Genomic DNA, 22,940 nt, shown 5'->3' with positions numbered 1-22,940 from the left:
TAAATACAGGAATTATTTTCAAGCTTATCTCTTATTTACCAAACCCAGTAAACATAGCTGTTTCAGAGCCTGTGTTAATATCTAATAGCTGCAGTATATCTGTGTCTGCTTCTTGTTGTTTCTGCTAGTTTTCTTTGTGTATTTGCCTGCCTTCGATGATTTGCTAGTATCTATTGATGATATCATAGGCTATTCCAGAGAATTACAGATATTTCTGTCTCACACCTGCATAATCTATATTATCTGGAAATATTTTAATAGTAATTAAAGGTTCAGGATTCCCTGCACTATTCAGACGACACAAATTTGGCTTAAAAACCTGAGTGAACTAATTTTCTGTTTCATGCTTACTTGGAAAATATTGTACAGGGAATTTTCTAATAGATCACATACTTTATGTTGGTCCTTGATTTTAACTTCAGTCTTATAATGTGGCAAAGTATATATCTAAATGGTAGTTCAAGTGTTCCACAATACATGAATGCTCCTAGGACAATTAGCTTTCCCAGGACAACAGGAAGTTCTATGTTTGATTACTATTTTCCCTTTGAAACCCAGGATACCTTTGAAGCAGTTACTAGAAACTATCAGATCTGAGTTTGTTTCCTAGCCCCTCTTAGTGCCAAGTTTCCATGTTCTGGTTTTACTAAAATTAACTCACTAAATTGAGGAAGCAGTACAGCTGGCGCCTGTGATCACAGGACACATGAGGCCATTTTTCTTCACTATATATAACATTCTGATGTTCAGTCTTGTCTTGAGAGCTTTTCTAAGAACTTCAGGCCCTGAGCAAGATGGAACTGCCACTTGACTGATGTAAATCACATTGCCATCATCAAAATGATCAAAAGAAGAAAATATCACTGGCTAAGTGAGGGCCATGGGCACCAGTGGAATATGCACCTCTCAACCACAATTCCATTTAGTAAGAGCTTTTACATCTAACCCCTTAAGGAATCCAGGAATTAAGCAATAGCTACCTACATCCTTGCTCTGCATTTTGCAATAAATACCTTTATTCTGCCATCCCAGTATCAATGAATGGCTTGATGCAAATGGGATGAGCATACTCAACTTAATTTTGGTTTTTATTTTCCTATTATTATTTATTTTTTTCAGCTCCTCATTGCTTTTAAAATTTTTTTAAAAAACCTGGATAAAAAGAGTTTTAGGGGGCCGGCACTGTGGCTTAGTGGGTTAAGCCACTGCCTGCAGTGTTTGGGCCCCTGCACCCACGTGGGAGACCCGGAAGAAGCTCCTTGATCTGGACTGGCACAGCTCTGGCTGTTGCAGCCAAGTGGGGAGTGAACCAGCAGATGGAAGACCTCTCTCTCTGTCTTGCCTTCTCTGTGTAACTGTGACTTTCAAATAAATAAATAAATCAATCTTTCAAAACAAGCATAAAAACTAGTTTTAAGCAGACAGGATGATCCAAAAGAACTACTAACACTACTATCTCTAAACACTCATTCTCTCCTATTTTAAGAGAAGTAACATCACTTTTTATTTTCAAGACTAATTTTTCAATCTGTGTTCTTACTCTCCTGAGTCTAATTTGTCACATTATCTGGCTACAGGTATTTTTGATACAGAAGCTTAAGCACAACTTTAAAACAAATTCCTTCTATTTTCAAATTCTGTTTTTCCCTCATGAAATTTATTTTCTTCCTTCCTTTTGCTCCCAGTGCTCCAAAAGATACATAGATGGTAAAATTAGCCATAAAATAAACATTAAACACTTAAGGACAATTAAACAATTAGGAACAGAGCCTAGAAAAAGCTTCTGCCTCACACACTTGTACTTCCAGGATCTTGCTTTTGAAACTGTTCAATACGACAATGACATCCTCCAGGTCTGGTTGAGAGTCAGTTCCTTCATGCCTAAAAGTAGAAAAACGGAAGTGTCTATATTTCATTGAAGAATAGACATTTGAATACAATGTATGAATAACAATTCATTTTATAATAAACAAAGGTGTTATACATGTAATATTTTGTTTCTGTCATTAATTCAGATACACTATCATACACCTTTCAAAAATCACATTATTTTAACTTAATCAAAATTGTACAAAAATGGTGACTCATTAAATTTAATATTACCTAATCACTCATTTAAATTACTGCTTATCTTTGCTATTGAAGGCTACCTCAAAACTCAACTTTCACCTCTCTGATATATTAAAATATTAACTGAAGCATGAAACATATCCAGACTTAAATGAAGGTTGTTTATTTCAAAAGAATTCTCCATTGTCCAAATAGCTTTTTTTTTTTTAACTTGACAGGTAGAGTTAGACAGTGAGAGAGAGAGAGAGAGAGAGAGAGAGAGAGAGAGAGAGAGAAAGGTCTTCCCTCCATTGGTTCACCCCCAAATGGCCACCATGGTTGGCATGCTGCACCGATCTGAAGCCAGGAGCCAGGTGGTCTCCCATGTGGGTGCAGGTGCCCCAAGCACTTGGGCCATCCTCCACTGCCCTCCCAGGTCACAGCAGAGAGCTGGACTGGAAGAGGAGCAGCTGGGACTAGAACCTGGCACCCATATGGGATTCCTGTGCCGCAGGCAGAGGATTAGCCAATTGAGCCACAGCGCCAGCCCGCCCCCCCCCCCATAGCTTTTCAATATCTGTCAGCCACTTTGCAATGCCAAAATCTGAAATGCACTGTTTAATTTATGAGACTGAATGTTACTGTTGTCTATCTGTATTACTTAAATGTTTCTATTTATATAACATAAATGCAGTTCATTCTCTAATTTGCAAAGCTGCTTAAACAAATCAAGTATGACAGCTGTGCTCAATAATTATTTTTGATATTATTCCCACAGGACACTGAAAAATTCTATACTAAAATAATTACATTATTAAATTTTGTTGAAGTGGCAAGCTATCATGGGTGAAATCAATAGCTATTTTCAGTCCAGTTCTATTTGTAACATATAGGTAACATTTCCCTAAAATGAACATACTGGTTTTGTAACACTATTATTACTTGAACACAAGCCTTTGCCTCAGTCTTATTTCCAATTGCATAGCTGAGATGGTTAAAACAAAGATGTTAGAGCCCTGATCAACAATTGCTACAAAATACAAAAACAGTTCCAACTTGGACAGTAGAAATGTCAAATGATTGTGGTCAATGGGTCCTGGCTGGGCTTATTCCAGACTTTTCTCTTCACATGTCTAAGAATTCAAGATGGAGGCATGGAGGTATATAAGGAAGCTGGATTTATTCAAAGGCAAAGGAATAATGCATACTCAAAAATTAGGTGCAGGCAAGCTGGAAAGAGAGAACGAATAAAAAGCCAAAACACACAGGACTGAATGATATTTGGGCCATCCTTTCATGCTATCAGGAGCAACAGGGGGTGGTGTCTGGGGCTTCGGTTTAACTGAATATTACAAAGGGGGTTGAGTATGGAGAGGGGCTGGAGTACCTCCAATTTCCATGCACGTTTTTTTCTGGAATCATTGGAACTGTCATGGTGTCAGGTACTTGATGGGATTGGGAGTACCTGCCATAGTAACACTATTATAATGATACTGTAATGAATTAATAATCATTATGGGGACACATTTTGCAGCCATACTGGATACTGACAGCTGGCTGGGGTTCTACATCTGCAACATTGGAACTTGCGGTTTCTACTACGTGGGGTTGGGGGTTGGAAAGGGGGTTGGGGATGGATCTTGGTGCATAGGAGGCAGGTTTGGGTGGTACACAGGAAGGATGTTTAGATGATCCTGATTGGGTTGTCATGTAGGGCCTTGCCACAGCTGTTGCTCCAAGTAGCTAGGGTTTCTGCACAGGCTGGCCTGAGTTGCCCTGTGATGGGTGGCTGGAGCTGTCCTGTGGTGGGTCACACCAGTGTACAGATTAACTGGGGTTGTAAAACCTCAGCACCTTTCTGCCAGCTACCCTCCTATATCACAATGAATTTTTAAATATTTCATTCATTTATTTGAGAGGAAGGGAGGGAGGGAGAGGGAGAGGGAGAGGGAGAGGGAAAGAAAAAGTGCTCATCTTTTGGTTTACTTTCCAAATAGTTGTAATAGCCAGGGGCCAGGGCTAAAGTTAGAAGCTGGGAGCCAGGAACATAATTCAGGTCTCCTACAGGAGGGACAGAAGCTCAATTACTTGAGCCATCACTGATACCTTCCAAGGTCTGCACTGGCAGGAAGCTGGCGTCAGGACTTGGACATGAGAGTCAAATCCAGAGACTGATATGGTGTAAAGTTATCTTAACTGCTAGGTTAAATACTCCCAAAATATCAAATTTCTTATAAACTTTCAAATGATTCTAGTCACAAATGCCACTCGAGGGCATAAGCAACTTCAGCATTCACTGAGACAGGGTAGATAGAGCCTGTTCACTCCATGCTCTACAAAGACTCATACAAGTCCTTAAGTAAAGCTACCCATGCCAAAGGTAGCAAAGGTGGTGGTGGTGATGATGAACTCTCGTGCTACTTCAGGCACTATCTTAAGAACTTTATGAATATTAACCCATTTATTCCATACAATCATTCCTCAAGGAGGTTTTAATTATTATTCTACATTCCACTTGAGTTCAATAGATAAAATAAAAATGCAGTGGAATGAATTAACAGCAGAAATGAGACAGAACAAAGAAAATCAGAACTAGAAGACAAATTTCTGCAGGTATTACAGTTGGACCATAAGAAAGAAATGAAATCAGGAATCTTAAAAACACTGTTTGAAATTTACAAGATACTATCAAGTGACCCAACATATAGACACTAGGAGTTCCAGAGGCATGGAAATAGAGAAAGGATTAGAAGGCCATCTTAATAAAATAATAGAAAACTCCTCCAATCTGGAGAAAGAAAGAGACATTCAACTGCAGGGGGAACACAGAACTCCCAATAGACATGACCAGTAAAGATCTTTACCATGACACATTGTGGTAAAACTCTCCACAGTAAAACATAAAGAGAAGATCTTAAAATGTGCCTGAGAGAAACACCAACCACATTCAGGGGGTAATCCAATTAGACTCACTCTGGACTTCTCATCAGAAACCCAATAGGCAAGGAGAGAACGGTGAAACATTTTCCAGGTCTCAAGAGAAAAAAACTGTCAACCTAGAATACTGTACCATGCAAAGCTCTCATTTATGAATGAAGGAGAAATAAAGATCTTTCACAATAAACAGAAACTGAAAGAATTCATAACTACTCACCCAGCCCTACAAAAGATGCATAAGGATGTGCTACACACAGAAACAGTACATCACTATGAAACTGAATAAAAAAATTACATAAGATCAGCAAAATGAAGAGCAGTTTTTTGAAAAAATAAACAAAATTGACACACCATTGGCCCAACTAACCAAAAAAAGGAGAGAGAAGACCCAAATCAATAAAATCAGAGATGAAAAAAGGAATGTAACAACAGATACCACAGAAATAAAAAGTCATCAGAAATTACTACACAGAGTTGTATGCCAGCAAACAGGGAAATCTATCAGAAATGGATAGATTTCTGGACACATACAATCTACCTAAATTGAACCATAAAGACATAGAAAACCTAGACAGACCCATAACTGAGACAGAAATTGAATCAGTAATAAAGGCCCTTCCATCAAAGAAAAGCCCAGGACTGGATAGATTCAAAGCTGAATTCTACCAGACAATAACTCCAATTCTTCTCAAAATATTCAAAACAATTGAAAGAGAGGGAATCCTCTACGAAGGATTTAATTCCTAAACCTGAAAAAGATGCCGCAGAGAAAGAGAATTACAAACCAATTTCCCTTATGAAAATAGACGCAATAATCCTCAATAAAATCCTGGGCAACAGAATCCAACAACACATCAGAAAGATCATCCACCCAGACCAAGTGGGATTTATCCCTGGTATGCAGAGATGGTTTAACATTTGCAAATCAATCAATGTGATACACCACATTAACTGAAGAAGAAAAACCATATGATTATCCCAATAGATGCAGACAAAGTATTTGATGAAATACAACACCCTTTCATGATGAAAACTTTAAGTAAATTGGGTATAGAAGGAACATTCCTAAACACAATCAAAGAAATTTATGAAACCCATGGCCTGCATCCTATTGAATTGGGAAAAGGTGGAAGCATTCCCTACTGAAATTGGGAAACAGACAGGGATGCCCATTCTCAGCACTGTTATTCAATATAGTACTGGAAGTTTTAGCCAGATCCATTAGGCAAGAAAAAAGTAGTCAAAGGGATACAAAGTGGGAAGAAAGAAGTCAAAGTATCCTTCTTTGCAGATGATATGATTCTTAATATAGGGGATCCAAAGAATTCCACTAAGAGGCTATTGGAACTCATAGAAGAGTTTGGCAAAGTAGCAGGATATAAAATCAATGCACAAAAATCAACAGCCTTTGTATACACAGACAATGCCACAGCTGAGAAAGAACTTCTAAGATCAATCTCAGTCACAATAGCTACAAAAACAATCAAATACCTTGAAATAAGCTTAACCAAGAATGTCAAAGACCTCTACGATGGGCCAGCACCATGGTTCACTAGGCTAATCCTCCGCCTGTGGTGCCAGCACTCCAGATTCTAGTCCCGGTTGGGGTGCCAGATTCTGTCTCAGTTGTTACTCTTCCAGTCCAGCTCTCTGCTGTGGCCTGGGAAGGCAGTGGAGGATGGACCAAGTGCTTGGGCCCTGCACCCATATGAGAACCAGGAGGAAGTACCTGGCTCCTGGATTTGGATTGGCGCAGCGCGCCAGCAGTAGCAGCCAATTGGGGGGTGAACCAATGGAAAAGGAAGACCTTTCTGTCTCTCTCTCACTGTCTAACTCTGCCTGTCAAAAAAAAAAAATCTCTACAATGAGAATTACAAAACTTTAAAGAAATAGATAGAAGAGGATACCAAAAAATGGAAAAACCTTCCATCATCAAATGTCCATTCTTCCAAAAGCAATTTACAGATTCAATGTGATACCAATCAAAATACCAAAGACATTCTTCTAATATCTGGAAAAAATGATGCTGAAATTCATATGGAGGCACAGGAGACCTCAAATAGCTAAAGCAATCTTGTACAACAAAAAAGAAAGCCGGAAGCATCACAATACCAGATTTCAGGACATACTATAGGGCAGCTATAATCAAAACAGCATGGTACTGGTACAGAAACAAATGGATACACCAATGGAACAGAACAGAAACACCAGAAATCAATCCAAACATCTACAGCCAACTTATATTTGATCAAGGATCCAAAACCAATTCCTGGAGCAAGGACAGTCTATTCAACAAATGGTGCTGGGAAAACTGGATTTCCACGTGCAGAGGCATGAAGCAAGACCCCTACCTTACATCTTAGACAAAAATCCACTCAACATGGATTAAAGATCTAAATCTAGTAAGTGTTGGGGGCGGCAAGATGGCGGAATAGGAAGGGATCACATTGATAGTTCGCGAAGACACAGGTTAATAAAAGTGGAGATACTGCAGGGTCAAGGAAGAGTAGGGGAAGAAACAGCAGAGGAAACTCTTCCGGAGCTAGTGATTCACAGTGGACCTGCGTGGAGAGCATGGGAGCCCAGGTTCGGGACACCAGCGGCAGACTCAACGCACCAGCGCTGGAACGCGAGGTGAGCCGAACTTCAATAGCCCGAGACACCAGCGGGCAAGCAGAAAGAGGAGACTAGAGGGAATGAGGCTTGAAACTCCGTGGGGAAAAGTTCACCAAGCTAACTAGAAGAGAGAGAGGAAAAAAAAAAAAGTGACCGATACGGACTCGAGTTTCTCTCTCTCCACTCACCCCACAAAGGCTAACAAGACAAAGAGCAGTCGCCATTTTGGACATATGTCATAAGCAGAGCGACCTCAGGTCTGTACCGGCCCTGAGCCTAGCAGAAACACCGGACTCTGGGGGGAGGGGTGAAATAACAGGAGATTAGGATCTAACTTGGCAACCCAGTGGGAGACTGCAGGAGAATTGGAGCCCACACTGAGGGCAGCACAGATTCCCTGTGTGGTCCTTGGGAAAGAGCTTCCGATCTCTGGCTCCTGTGGGTATATCATTCGCCTGCTAACTACCTCCAATTCTGTTCAGCTGTGCGGAATTACTTCCCTTTTGAATGAAAAAAAAAAAAAGAAAGAAAGAAAGAGAGATTTACCACGCCTAACCTGGGAGTGTCCTCTTTGACACACCCTCAACCCTGAGGAACCAAACACAGCTCTCAGGCCACACTCATTTCAAGCCTCTAAGGCTCCACTGAAAGCAGACAGTCCATTTAATATAGAGCCATAGTGTAACAAGAAAAAACACCACAGTGAAGAAACCAAATATCTCCAACATGCCAAACAACAAATGCAAAAACCGAGGTAACAAGAACAAGGAAGACACTATGACGCCCCCAAATGAAAAAGACACCCCAATTCAAGATTATGAAGATGATGAGATAGAAGAAATGCAAGAAGCAGATCTCAAAAAATTGATAAGAACATTAAGAAGTTCTCAAAAACAAATTCTTGAACTACAGAAATCCTTAATGGACAAGATAGAAAATCTCTCTCGTGAAAGTGAAATATTAAGGAGGAATCAAAATGAAATGAAACAACTAGTGGAACAAGAAACTCTGATAGTGACTAGAAATCATAATGAAATGAAGAATTCAATGGATCAAATGACAAACACATTAGAGAGCCTTAAAAACAGAATGGGTGAAGCAGAAGAGAGAATATCAGACTTAGAAGACAGAGAACAGGAAAGGAAACAGGCAAACCAAAGAAAAGAAGAAGAAATTAGAAATCTAAAAAATATTGTCGGGAATCTACAGAATACTATTAAAAAACCTAACATTCGGGTTCTAGGAGTTCCTGAAGGCATGGAGAGGGAGAAAGGATTAGAAGGCATTTTCAGTGAGATACTAGCAGAAAATTTCCCAGGTTTGGAGAAGGACAGAGGCATCTTAGTACAGGAAGCTTATAGAACCCCTAATAAACATGACCTAAAGAGATCCTCACCATGATATGTTGTAATCAAACTCACCACAGTGAAACAGAAAGAAAAGATTCTAAAAAGTGCAAGAGAGAAAACGTCAGATTACTCTGAGGATCTCCAATTAGACTCACAGCAGACTTCTCATCAGAAACCCTACAAGCTAGAAGGGAATGGCGAGATATAGCCCAGGTACTAAGAGAGAAAAACTGCCAGCCCAGAATATTATATCCTGCAAAGCTCTCATTTGTGAATGAAGGTGAAATTAAGACTTTTCATAGCAAACAGAAACTGAAAGAATTTGTCGCCACTCGTCCTGCCCTGCAAAAGATGCTTAAAGATGTGTTACACAGAGAAACACAGAAACATGGTCACCATTATGAAAGAAGGTAAAGGAAGGAAACCTCACAGCAAGAGATCACAGGAAGCTCAATTTCTCTTTGACATAGAATTAAACTCTGATGCTCTGTTAAAGCAATGTGTTAAAGTAATCTATTATGTTCTCTTGATGTCTGTTAAATTCTAATTGTTCAAAAACAGCTGAATTTTTTTAAGAGCTATGGGTTATTTAAATATGTGCTTATTTTCAAAGATTTGAATAATCACCTTGTAACAATGATCCAATTTGGTCTATGTTATGTCATGATTTTAAGGAATCTTATTTCAACCAGATATTTTGGATTTTGAGCCTTCTTGGCATTCTTGACAGGCATTCAAAAAATCAAAGTTTCAAACAATCTGGACTCTAAAATTTCCAGTAAATCTTGGACTTTGGTTTTTCCAGTTTGGGCCCAACTGAAAAAAATCGAAGGACCTATGTCTCTCATCTTATAGAGACACCAACTAATCAGGCTATTTGGATTATATTAGAAGTACTGTCAAGATGTGACATGGTACCAAATTTTAAGTTTCTATAATGGAAAATGCTATTAATGCAAATGATTGAGAATTAAAGTCTAATGATCTTGTGTTACTAGACATGATAGTTATCTTAATGAGAAAGCCTCAGAGGCCTAAAGGGTTAAATACTTGTAAAATCCTACAGGTGCTTTCAAAAATACTGTGAAGTAAACAAGTGCCTCTTGTTGGCTGATGAGTTTATAATTGTAAACATGGCGACTTAAAGTCTTTTGTCATCCACAGTTATATATGATTTGCTGCTCATAAAACTAAAGCGTTGTTGGTTCTGTGTTTAGCTGTCCTCCTATAGGTTCCTATGGACTTTTTCCAGCCACTTCTATTGTATTCAGTACTTTGGGATGGCTCTGTAAACAGATGAAGCCAATAATGTATTGACAGTACCAACTGAGAGAAAGTATGGTTAACTGAGGTTACTAAAAACAAAAAGCAATTCATCAATTGGCAATCTACAAAAAGAGTTAAAGATTGTAAAAGCTATTATTAAAATTGCTATATTGGTCTACTATGCTATGTTATATGTGTGTACATATTGTATGTCCACATGGGGAAATTTTATTAAGAGTTTTATTTTAATTGGCTTATAGATAAGATTGTCCATAAATTTAAGCTGCTAAAATCAATCAAAGATACATTTTAATTTGTGTGACCTGAATCTGTGCATCATATGTTTTAAACTTGTTGGTAGAAAGAAACTAAAAACATTTTATATGGTTGTGCTTAAGTTTACTGGTTAAACAAACTACACCATGTTAGATATTTAAGAGGTGTTTCCAAATACATGATTCTTAAAATTTATAGAAGGCATTGGACCTTCTGGTAAATGTTTTCTTAAGTTGTTATCTAATGGTTGAAACTGTTTGCTAAGTTTTCATGTGATATTGCTATTGTCAGCAAGCGATCTAGGACTTGCTCCCTCATTTCTCTATTCTAAGCCCAACTTGTTCTTTCATTTCTCTATTCTCTTCAAGATAGGAAACTAATTCTATTATGAAGGAATCTGTAGGACGCACAATTTAATCTTTAGACCTTATAAAAGAGATGGCTAACATTTTTCTGTAATAGCATAGCCAAAATAAGAACTTAAATAATAATCTCATAGCTAGATTTACTTCACCATCAGCGAAGTATACAGTAAGTAGAAAAAACCTCCCTTTCAGACCAAAGGGAAAGAAAGTTTTTAAGTGAGAATATAATTGTCCTCATGGGCATTGTCTACCTTAGAAAAACTACTACAGAACATGCCTGTGACTATAGACTTGTCGTTCAGGCCACCGAAGATTAGAGATGGGACATGGGCACTCCCTTGACTTGCATCCTCTGGTCTGCTTTAACAAAAACCAGGAGGAAAAGAAAGCTAGGCATCAGAAGCAATGGGTGGCAGGCCTATAAATGGCTGATCTGTACAGTGATCTGCCCTCAAGGAGACCCAACAGGCCAGTCCACTGCAGTGGCTTTCAATGTGGTAAGCCTGGGCTTCAGCAGAAGTCAGCTTGTGAAGAGCCCTGGCAGCTCTGCCAAGAGTTGGATCACTGGAAATGGACCTGCCCTGGAGTCGAAGGATGCCCAGGTCAGAGCCACAGATCTTATTGGCTCTAAGCTGAAAAGCCCTTCACTCAGCCCAACTTCCAAAGTGACCACTGCAGCTGAGGGGATGGTCAGGTAGGGTCAGCAACATTGCAGGCAGAACTGTCAATTTCTTATTAGAGATGCCACCTGCCTTTACCTGGCCAGCTCTCCTCCCAGACCAGCTAAGTAATGAAAGTCAACAGAGTGCCTTCCCCTAGGAGGTTCACACCTCCCTTAGGATGTACCCCATGTGAAGAGATAGATAGGTCTGGGCCTCTTAACTTATAAGGCCTAAAGCCCATCAGATGATTATCAAGCCCCTTCTGTCAGGTTCTATTTGCCTCTCAATCAGAAAACTTAATTGTAGCTTAGACAGCACCTTTCTTAGCTCCTCTAATAATGACTCTGTCCTTTGTTCTAGACCCTGTCTAGTGCACTTGGGCCTCATTCCTTTGTAATCATAACCTCTACTCTACCACCAATGGCTCTACTCCCAACCTGTGTGTTCTAATGGTCCTCTTCCCCACTTAATGCTGTATAATTGTTCAAACCTGGTAAATGCCACTCTTAGGATCATTGGTTACTATCCTCACCCTGTCTTTTATGACCTTGTCTAAATATGATCAGAGTCAGTGAACTTAGAAGGCTTCCATAGCCTTGGCAACTCATGACGAGAGCCTAGGGTGGTTACTGGCACCATAAACTAGAGTGTCAATTTGTTGGGTCAACAACAGGAGCCACTGTGCAGTAGCTCCTCATGTGGGATCTCTGTCCTTAATGTGCTGTACATTTTGATTTAATGCTATAACTAGTACTCAAACAGTATGTTTCACTTTGTGTTTCTATGTAGGTGCAATCTATTGAAATCTTTATACTAAATTGATCTGTATATAAAGAGAATTGAAAATGAATCTTGATGTGAATGGAAGGGGACAGGGAGTGGGGAGGGGAGGGTTGCGGGTGAGAGGGAAGTTGTGGGAGGGGGAAGCCATTGTAATCCATAAGCTGTACACTGGAAATTTATATTCATTAAATAAAAGTTAAAAAATTAAAAAAAAAGATCTAAATCTACGACCTGATACCATAAATTATTAGAGAACATTAGAGAAACCCTGCAAGATATAGGCACAGGCAAAGACTTCTTGGAAAAGACCCCAGAAGCACAGGCAGCCTAAACCAAAATTAACAATTGGGATTACATCAAATTGAGAAGTTTCTATACTGCAAAAGAAACAGTCAAGAAAGTGAAGAGGCTACCAGCAGAATGGGAGAAAATATTTGCAAATTATGCAACTGCTAAAGGATTAATAACCAGAATCTACAAAGAGATCAAGAAACTCCACAACAACAAAACAACCCACTTAAGAGATGGGTCAAAGGACCTAAACAGACATTTTTCAAAAGAGGAAATCCAAACGGCCAGCAGATTTATGAAAAAATGTTCAGGATCACTAGCCATCAGGGAAATGCAAATCAACACCACACTGAAGTTTCACCTCACTCTGGTTAGAATGGCTTACATACAGAAATCAACTAACAACAGATGCTGGCGAGGATGTGGGGAAAAAGGCACATTATTCCACTGTTGGTGGGAATGAAAACTGGTAAAGTCACTATGGAAGACAGTCTGGAGATTGCTCATGAACCTGAATATCGCCCTACCACATGACCCAGCCATCCCACTCCTTGGAATTTACCCAAAGGAAATTAAATTGGCAAATAAAAGAGCTATCTGCACCTCAATGTTTATTGCAGCTCAATTCATAAAAACTAAGTCATCAACATAAACTCCCATCAACAGAAGACTGAATAAAGAAATTATGGGATATTTACTCTATGGAATACTGTACAGGGGTAAAAAAAAAAATGAAATCTGATCATTTGCAACAAAATGGAGGAATCTGGAAAACATCATGCTGAGTGAAATAAGCCAGTCCAGGGCCAGCACCGTAGCTCAACAGGCTAATCCTCCACCTAGCGGCGCCAGCACACCGGGTTCTAGTCCCGGTCTGGGCACCAGATTCTGTCTAGGTTGCCCCTCTTACAGGCCAGCTCTCTGCTGTGGCCCGGGAGTGCAGTGGAGGATAGCCCAAGTGCTTGGGTCCTGCACCCCATTGGAGACCAGGAGAAGCACCTGGCTCCTGCTATCGGATCAGCGCGGTGCGCCGGCCGCGGCGGCCATTGGAGGGTGAACCAACGGCAAAGGAAGACCTTTCTCTCTGTCTCTCTCTCTCACTGTCCACTCTGCCTGTCAAAAATAAAAAAAAATAAAAAAATAAATTAAAAAAAAAAGAAAGAAGCCAGTCACAAAGGGTCAAATATCATTTGTTTTCCCTGATCAGTGACAACTAACTGAGCACCTAAAAGGAAACCTGTAGAAGTGAAAGACCCTATGAGAAGCAATGACTTTACCAGCCTTTGTCCTGTTGAGAAAGAGCTTACAATTTTATTCTTGCGGTGCTGGCACCCTTGGTTCTAGTCCCGGACGGGGCACCGGTTCTGTCCCGGTTGCTCCTCTTCCAGTCCAGCTCTCTACTGAAGCCTGGGAAGGCAGTGGAAGATGGCCCAAGTGCTTGGGCCCTGCAACCGCATAGGAGACCAGGAGGAAGCACCTGGCTCCTGGCTTTGGATCGGCGCAGCGTGCTAGCCGGAGTGGCCATTTGGTGGGTGAACCAACAGAAGGAAGACCTTTCTCTCTGTCTCTCTAACTCTGCCTGTCAAAAAAAATTTTATTCTGTTTAGTATTTTCTTTTTCTACTTAACATCACAGGTTGAACTCTTTAATTAACACAGAATTATTCTTAGGTGTTTAAATTCAACTGAAAATTTATCCTGTTAAAAATAAGAGTGGGAATAAGAGAGGGAGGATATGTACAGTATGTCACACTCCCTCAGACTTACACCTAAGGGTAAAGCTAAAAACTTGCCATGCGAATCCAAATACCACCAAGTTGGCAGGTACCAATGCCATCCTACTAGTTAAAGTGATCAGTGTAAGTTCATAACTAATCATAAAGATAGGACTAAATGTCAGAGGGATCAAATAAATAAGACCAGTGTCTGCTAATAATAACTGATAGAATGAAAAAGGAGAGAATGATCCAACATGGGAAGCAGGATACACAGCAGACTCATAGAATGACAAATGCCCTAAACAGCACTCTGGCCTCAGAAACAGCCCTTAAGGCATTCGGATCTGGCTAAAAAGCCCATGAGAATATTTCAGACATGATGAACTGTGGCAAGAAAAATGACCTAAATGAAAGATATCTGTGAGATCCTGGTAGAAAGAAAGGGCCATCAAGAAGGAGGTACCTTTCTCTGAAAGGAGACGAGAACTTCCACTTTTCTTATAACCTTGCTTAAATAAAGTCGGAGGTTGTGAACTCAAGTGGCTTCCATAACCTTGGCAGCTCATGACAAGAGCCTTGGGTGATTATTAACATCATAAATAAAAGTGTCAATTGTTAAATCAACAGGAGTCACTGTGCACTTGCTCCCCATGTAGGACCTCTGTCCTTAATGTGTTGTACTATGAGAATTAATGGTAAAACCAGTCTTCAAACAGTACTTTATACTCAGTGTGTCTGTGTGGGTGCAAACTGTTGAAATCTTCACTCAGTATAGAATTGATCTTCTGTATATAAAGATAATTAAAAATGAATATTAATGAAGAATGGGATGGGAGAGGGAGTAGGAGATGGGATGGTTTGAGGGTAAGAGGGTGGCTATGGGGAGAAGAACCACTATAATCCAAAAGTTGTACTTTCAAAATTTATATTTATTAAATAAAAGTCTTCTATTAAAAAAAGAAATGGACAAAGGATTTAAACAGACATTTTTCAAAAGAGAAAATCCAACTGGCCAACAGACACATGAAAAAATGTTCAGGATCACTAGCTGTCAGGGAAAGCAAATCAAAACCACAATGAGGTTTTACCTCACCCCTGTTAGAATGGCTCTCCTAAAGAAATCAACAAACAACAAATGCTGGTGAGGATGTTGGGAAAAAGGGACCCTAATGCACTGTTGGTAGAAATGTAAACTGTACAGCCACCATGGAAGACATTTTGGAGATACTTCAGAAATCTGAATATATTCGTACCATATGATCCAGCCATCCCACTTCTGGAAATTTATCCAAGGGAAATGAAATCAGCAAATAAAAGGTATCTGCACCTCAATGTTTATTGCAGCTCAATTCACAATAGCTAAAACATGGGATTAAGCTAAATACCTATCTACTGAAGACTGGATAAAGAAATTATGGGATGCCTACTTCACAGAATACTACAAGTTATAAAAAAAATGAAATCTGGTCACTTGCAACAAAATGGATGATTCCAGAAAGCATCATACATAGTGAAATAAGCGAATCCCAAAAGGACAAATACCATGTTTCTCCCTGATTGGTGCTCTGTTAGAGTACCTAAAAGGAAACCTGAAAATGTGAAACTGACACTTCAAACACTTTGAAAAGCAATGATCTGAACAGCCCTTGTCATGACTGTTATTTTCTTTTTTTTCTTTATGAATACCATTGCTTCAGGACTTAACCTAACAGAATTAATTGTGTGTATAAAGTCATTTGAAAAATACATCTTGGGGAAAAAGTAAGAGTGGGAATAAGAAATAGAAGAGGAAGTTTGTAACTGTAATGCTGTATAGTTCTGCATAGGATCCTACAGATTTACTTCTAAGTGTACAGTTTAAAAATGTCCCATGGGACTACAAATCCCATTAAGCTGAGTGGTAAAAATGCCATCTCAAGTGTTAAAAAGTGATCAATTTTAGTGTTAAAGTGAGCAAATAGATAGACTAAGTGTTAAAGGCATTATACAAATATGATCTAGTGTCCAGTAAAAAGCATAGACAGAAATAAAAAGGAGAGACTGCTCCAACATGGGAAGCAGTCCACACAGCTGACTTATTGAATGATAATTGCTTTAAATAGCACTCTGACCTCAGAATCAGCCCTTAAGGAATTCTGGTCTGGCAGAAAAGCCCATGAGAGCATTTCAGGAATGGAAAGCCAAGGCATGTGGCAAAAAAATGTCCTACATGAAGGATTTCCATTAGTGAGACTCCAGTGGAAACAAGGGGCCATCAAAGAAGGATATAGTTTTCTCTAAAGGGAGGAGAGAACTTCCACTTTGCCTTTGGCCTTGCCTAAATACTGATGGAGACTGTGATTTCAAAAGGCTTTCTTAGCCTGGGTAGCTCACAGCAAGAGTCTTGGGTGGTCATTGACATACATACAGAGGGAGAGGGGGAGGGGGGGGGAGAACTTCCATCCACTTGCTCACTCCCAAAGGATTGCAATGGCCAGCTGGGACTTGGCCAGACAGAAGCCTGGAGGTAGGAACACTTTCCAGTTCCCTAGGGTAGTGTTAATTGTTAAATTAACAGCAGGAGTCATGGTAGACTTACTCCCCATGTTGGACCTCTGTCCAAAATAAGTGATACTATAAGATTCAACTGTAAAACTTGTTCTCACACAGTTCTTTATATTTAGTGTATGCATATGTGCAAATAGTTGAGATATTTACTTAGCATAGAGTTGGTCTTCTGTGTATAAAGCTAATTAAGAAAATGAATCTTAATGGGACTGGGAATGGGAGAGGGAAGAGGAAGTAGGGAGGGAGTGAGGGTGGGAGGGCGGGTAAGGTGGGAAGAATCACTGTATTTCTAAAGATGTACTCATGAAATTTATACTCATTAAATAAAAGGTTTCCAAAAAAAGGTAACAAGATAAGCAGTCAGAGAAAATGTGCTCCACTGATAAAAAAATTAATGCAGGATGAGCATTGTGGCATAGCAGATTAAGCTACTGCCTACACTGCTGGCAGCCCATATGGGTTCTGGTTCAAACCCCAGCTGCTCCATTTCCAATCCACCTACCTACTAATGCACCTGGGAAAGCAGCAGAAGGTAGTCCAAGCACTTGGGCACCTGCACCCATGTAGGAGACTGGATGTGGCTCCTGGGTTTGGCCTTGTTCAGCCCTGACCATTGCAGCCATTTGGGAGTGAATCAGCAGATGGAAGACCCCTCTCTGTAATTCTGCCTTTCAAATAAATAAAATAAGTCTTTAAAAAAAAGAAATTAATGAAGGGAAAAAGGGGAGAATTCAAATAACTTTTATTCTCAGTGTGATTTTAGAGCCTATTTTAGATAGTAAAACCATTTCCAAATGAAAGAATGCATACTTGTTTTTTCTCCTCTGGAATGCTAAATACAAAATCATTGAAATTTTTTTGGCAGGAAAATCAAATCAGACTGCCCTCTCATTTCTCATCCAGAACACTCAATGGTAGAGGACAGAAATGAAGCCTTGTTTTAAGCATTCTGAGGAAAGTTATAATGCTATTATTTGACACTTAAGGAAGCTGTGATTCACAGATAAAAGCAAATGAAAATCCAACACTTCACCAGGATACAAATGCCCTAGCCAGATGCCAACCACTTGACCAGCCTACAAGTTGTGAGCCACTAAACATCATTTTTTAAAATAAATTACTAGTCTTATGATTTCCATTATAGCAGCAAAAAAAGGACTCATATGTTATCTACATGAAAACTGGATGAGTAAAGAAGTGATTTCCCAGCATAGAGTTGGAGAGGTGTTTGCAGTGAAATTCTACAGGAAGAACAAGGGATACCGTGGAGTAGTGTGGAAAGTGCAGATGCTCAGCAGTGAGCAAGGACACTACATATGAATCCTGTAGTTAGGGGTTGGAGGAGACGCCAGGTTCTGAGAGCGAGGTGAGGGTAGACTGTGGCAGCCCATGACACTGGTGATATTGCATGAGGGAGAACTTGTGGACCACACTTTTAGTCCGGCCTGAAGCTCTTTTGTGGGGATGGGGGAGTTACCCAGCAGAGTATTGCAGCAAAAGAAAACTACATTTTTGGGCTGGCGCCTCGGCTCACTAGGCTAATCCTCTGCTTGTGGTGCTAGCACAGCAGGTTCTAGTTCTGGTTGGGGCACCAGATTCTGTCCTGGTTGCTCCTCTTCCAGTCCAGCTCTCTGCTGTGGCCCGGGAAGGCAGTGGAGGATGGCCCAAAGTCCTTGGGCCCTGCACTCGCATGAGAGACCAGGAGGAAGCACCTGGCTCCTGGCTTCAGATTGGCGCAGCATGCTGGCCAGAGCAGCCATTTGGGGGCTGAACCAACGGAAACGGAAGACCTTTCTCTCTTTCTCTAACTCTGCCTGAAAAAGAAAGAAAGAAAGAAAGAAAGAAAGAAAGAAAGAAAGAAAGAAAGAAAGAAAGAAAGAAAACTACATTTCTTTCCCTGCAGCATCCCCAAGTGTGAATAGCAGCTGGTGAAGAGAAGGTGCAATTCTGATAACAGTAGGGACTGCGGAAGCTCTCATGCATGTAACCAGGGGATTTTAATAGAGGGGGAAAAAATCCATGTTCCCCACTGATTTGGAGTCTGATTGGAAGGTTTACAGGGAGCTGGGCACCCACTTAGAACTGTGAAGTGCCCCCATCCTCTTAACCTATCACAGGCTCTGGGGCTCAAACTGCCAAAGAAGTAAACCCACAGCCTTTTGGTGAGGACAGGGGATCCTGAGCAGGTGAGTTTATGGTTATGTTGATCATACTCACCCCCTGCTGATACCAAAGGACATCTACCACAACCAAACTAGTTATTACCCTAGATAATAGTCCCACCCTTGAACACTGAGAATTCCCCAGCCCCACCCAGCACACGCCTCCGGGTATTCACTGAAGGAACAGACATCCCACTAAGCCACAGAGGCATAATTCAAAGAATTTACACATCAGTGGAGAAAACCAACAAGTGTTCCCACAAATGACTAAAATAAATATAAAAATACAAGAAAAAAAGACAAAGATGACAACATGATTCCAACAAAGGCACACAACAATTTCATATTAGAATGTGAAGACAAGGACGACGATGAAATGTCTAAAAAACAATGATCATAGGATTACTCAGAGGCAGTGAGAAGGGAATTCATGAGTTAAAAAAATCCATACATGATATGGATGAAAAAATTGTCCATGAAATACAGATTCTGAAGAGAAAAAACTGAAATATTAGAATCTAAAATATAAGTAGCCTAAATTATCCAATTTAAATATATGAACTGGCAGAATGGATAAAAACCAAGACACAGCTATTTGCTGCCTATAGAAACACACCTGAACAACAAAGATACATGCAGACTGAAAGTGAAAGGATGGAAAAAGATATTCCATGCTAACAGAAAGCAAATTTGAGCAAATGTAGCTATGCTAATATCAAACAAAACAGAGTTTAACACAAAAATTGTTAAAAGAGACAAAGACGGGCACTATGTAATGATAAAGGGATCAGTTCAACAGGAACATGTGACTATAGCAAACATATATACACTCAATCTCAGGGCACGTGGCTATTTAAAACAAATGTCAATCTAAAGGGAGACACAGACAACAATACAATGGTAATAGGGGACTTCACACCTCATTTTCATCAATCCACAGATCAACCAGACAGAAAATCAACAAAGAAACAACAGAGATAATTGACACTATGGACCAAAAGGACTGGGTGATATCTACAAAATATTTGATCCCACAGTTGAAGAATACACATTCTTTACATCGGTGAACATAACTTTCTCTAGGATAGGCTATACACTAGGGCATAAAGCAAGACTCAGCAAATAAAAAATAATGAAATCATACCATATATCTTTTCTGACTACAATAGAATGAAGCTGGAAATTAACAACCCAAGAATTTCTAGAAAATAAGCAAACACATGGATACTATACAACATGCACTAAATGAATAATGTGTCAAAGAAGGAATAAAAAAATAAATTAAAAAATTCTGGAGACAAATAAAGATGACAATAAAACATCAATACTTAGACAATACAGCAAAAGCAGTGTTAAGTGAGAAGTTTATAACAATTGATGCCTACTTCAAGAAATTGGAAAGACATCAAATAAATGAGCTATCAATGCATCTCAAGACCTCGAAAAACAACAAACCAAACCCCAAATTAGGAGGAAGAAAGAAATGACTAAAAAATACACAAAAATTGAAACCGAAAGACAATACAAAAGATCAATGGAAGAGTTTTTTTTTTTTTTTGAAAAGACAAACAAAATAGATATAACATTGGCCAAACTAACCAAAAATAAAAGGTAGAAGATCCAAATCAGTAAAATCAGGGATGATAAATGAAATATAACAATGGAAAATATAGAAACAAAAATAACCATCAGAAAAATACTACAAATATCTATATTTCTACAAATTGGGAAACACAGAAAAAATGGATAGATTCCTGGACATATAAAATCTACCAAAATTGAGTCACATAGTCCCTGAAAAACTAAACAGACCAATAACCAAGATGAAAAATTGAATTAAGGACACTCCCAACAAAGAAAAGCCTAGAACCAAGATGGCTTCCTTGCTAAATTCTACCAGACTTTTAAAGACAAACAAATCCAATTCTTCCCAAACTATTCAAAAAACTGAAATGGAGGAAAGGCTCTCAAACTCCTTTTATGATGCCCATGTCACCTTAATTCCAAAAATAGAGAAGATACAACAATGAAAGAGAACTATAGACCAAGACCACTGATGAACACAGATGCAAAAATCCTCAACATAATACTAGCTAATTAATTCAACACATCAGAAAGATCATCCATTTGGACCAAGTGGTTTTCATCCTTGTTATGCAGCAATCATTCAACATACCAAGTCAATAAATGTGAGACATTCTATTAACAGAATGAAGAATCAAAGCCATCTAATTATCACAACAAATGCAGAGAAAGCATCTGATAAAATAGAACATCCTAAAACCTTAGGCAAACTGGGTATAGAAGGAACATTTCTCAACACAATCAAGGCAATACATAAGAAACCCATAGCCAGCATCTTATTGAATAGGGAGAAGTTGGAAGAATTTCCAGTAAGACCTGGAACCAGAAAATGATACCTACTTTCACTGTTGCTGTACAATATAGTCCTAGACGCTTTAGCCAAAGTCATTAGGCAAGAAAAAGAAATCAAAAGGATACAAATTAGAAAGGAGTGAGTCAAATTATCCCTATTTGCAAATGACATGATTCTATATACTGGTGGACCAAAAGACTCCACTAAGTTACTATTGAAACTAAAAAGAGAGTTTGGTAAAGTTTCAGGATATAAAATTCACACACAAAAATCAATACCCTTGGTATACCGAGACAATGCCATGGATGCAAAAGAACTTGTAAGTTCAGTCCTACTCACAATAGCAAAAATAATTTAAATACTTTGGAATAAATTTAACCAAATATAGGAATGATATCTACAACGAAAATTACAAAACATTAAAGAAAGAAATAGAAGACACAAAAGATGGAAATATTTTCCATGTTCATGGATTGGAAAAATTAAAATCATTAAAATGACCATAGTACTGAAAGCAACTTACAGATTCAATGCAATCTCAATATAAATACCTAGTAGATCCTTTTCAGATCTAGAAAAACCAATATTAAAATTCACATGGAAACACAAAAGACCCTAAATAGCTAAAGCAATCTTAAACAATAAAAACAAAGCTGGAGACATCATAAGATCAGATTTAAAGACATACTGCAGGGTAGTTATCATCAAAATAGCCTGTTACGCCAAAAAGACATGCACGCCAATGGAATAGAAGAGAATCCCCAGAAATTAAGCCATGCATCTACAACCAAGTGATCTTTGACAGGTAGCTAAAATCAATCCCTGAAGAAAGGACAGTCTATTCAACAAATGGTGCTGGGAAAACTGGATCTCTGCATGCAGAAGTATGAAACAAGACCTCTACCTTTCACCTTATACAAAAATCAAGAAAAAACAAAGGATCAAGGATCTATATCTATGACCTGATACCATCTAATTATGAAGAAAATCTTGTGAAAACTTTGCAAGACATTGCCATAGGCAAAGACTTCTTGGAAAAGACCCCAGAAGGACAGATAATCAAAAAATAGACAAATGGGCATACATCAACCTAAGAAGCTTCTGTTCAGCAAAGGAAACATTTAAACTGGCAACTGACAGAATGGGAGAAAATATTTGCAAACTATGAAATGATGAAGGATTAATATGTAGAATCTATAAAGAGCTCAAAAAACCCAACAACAACCAAACAAAACAATCCAGTTAAGAAATGAAATGGGCAAAGGACATGAACAGGCATTTTTCAAATGATGAAAATCAAATGGACAACAGACATGAAAAAATGGTCAGGATCACTAGCTATCAGGGACATGCAACTCACAATCACATTGAGGTTTCACCTTACCCCAGTTACCATGGATGTCACATAGAAATCAACAAAGAGTAAATGCTGCTGAAGATGTAGGGGAAAAGGTTCCCCAATCCATTGATGGTGGGAATGCAAACTAGTACTCTATTGTGAAAGATGTCATGGAGATTCCTCAGAAAGTTGAAACTGGATCCA

General features: G+C 39.1%; 1 protein-coding gene across 4 annotated transcripts in view; it reads right to left on the bottom strand.

Annotated features, from left to right (window-relative positions):
- The window catches only part of UGGT2 (UDP-glucose glycoprotein glucosyltransferase 2), a 263,834-nt gene that overhangs the window by 55,046 nt on the left and 185,848 nt on the right, over positions 1-22,940 (bottom strand). For all 4 annotated transcript variants that reach the window (XM_062194020.1, XM_062194019.1, XM_062194017.1 and 1 more), the window contains one exon: positions 1,797-1,881. In XM_062194020.1, the coding sequence (XP_062050004.1) occupies positions 1,797-1,881 (85 nt within the window). The remainder of the gene's footprint in view (positions 1-1,796; positions 1,882-22,940) is intronic.

This window comes from Lepus europaeus, chromosome 6 (genome assembly GCF_033115175.1).
Source record: "Lepus europaeus isolate LE1 chromosome 6, mLepTim1.pri, whole genome shotgun sequence".
Lineage (NCBI taxonomy): Eukaryota > Metazoa > Chordata > Mammalia > Lagomorpha > Leporidae > Lepus > Lepus europaeus.
Note: the sequence above shows the minus strand (reverse complement) of the source record. Positions and strands in the feature narration are given on the sequence as shown.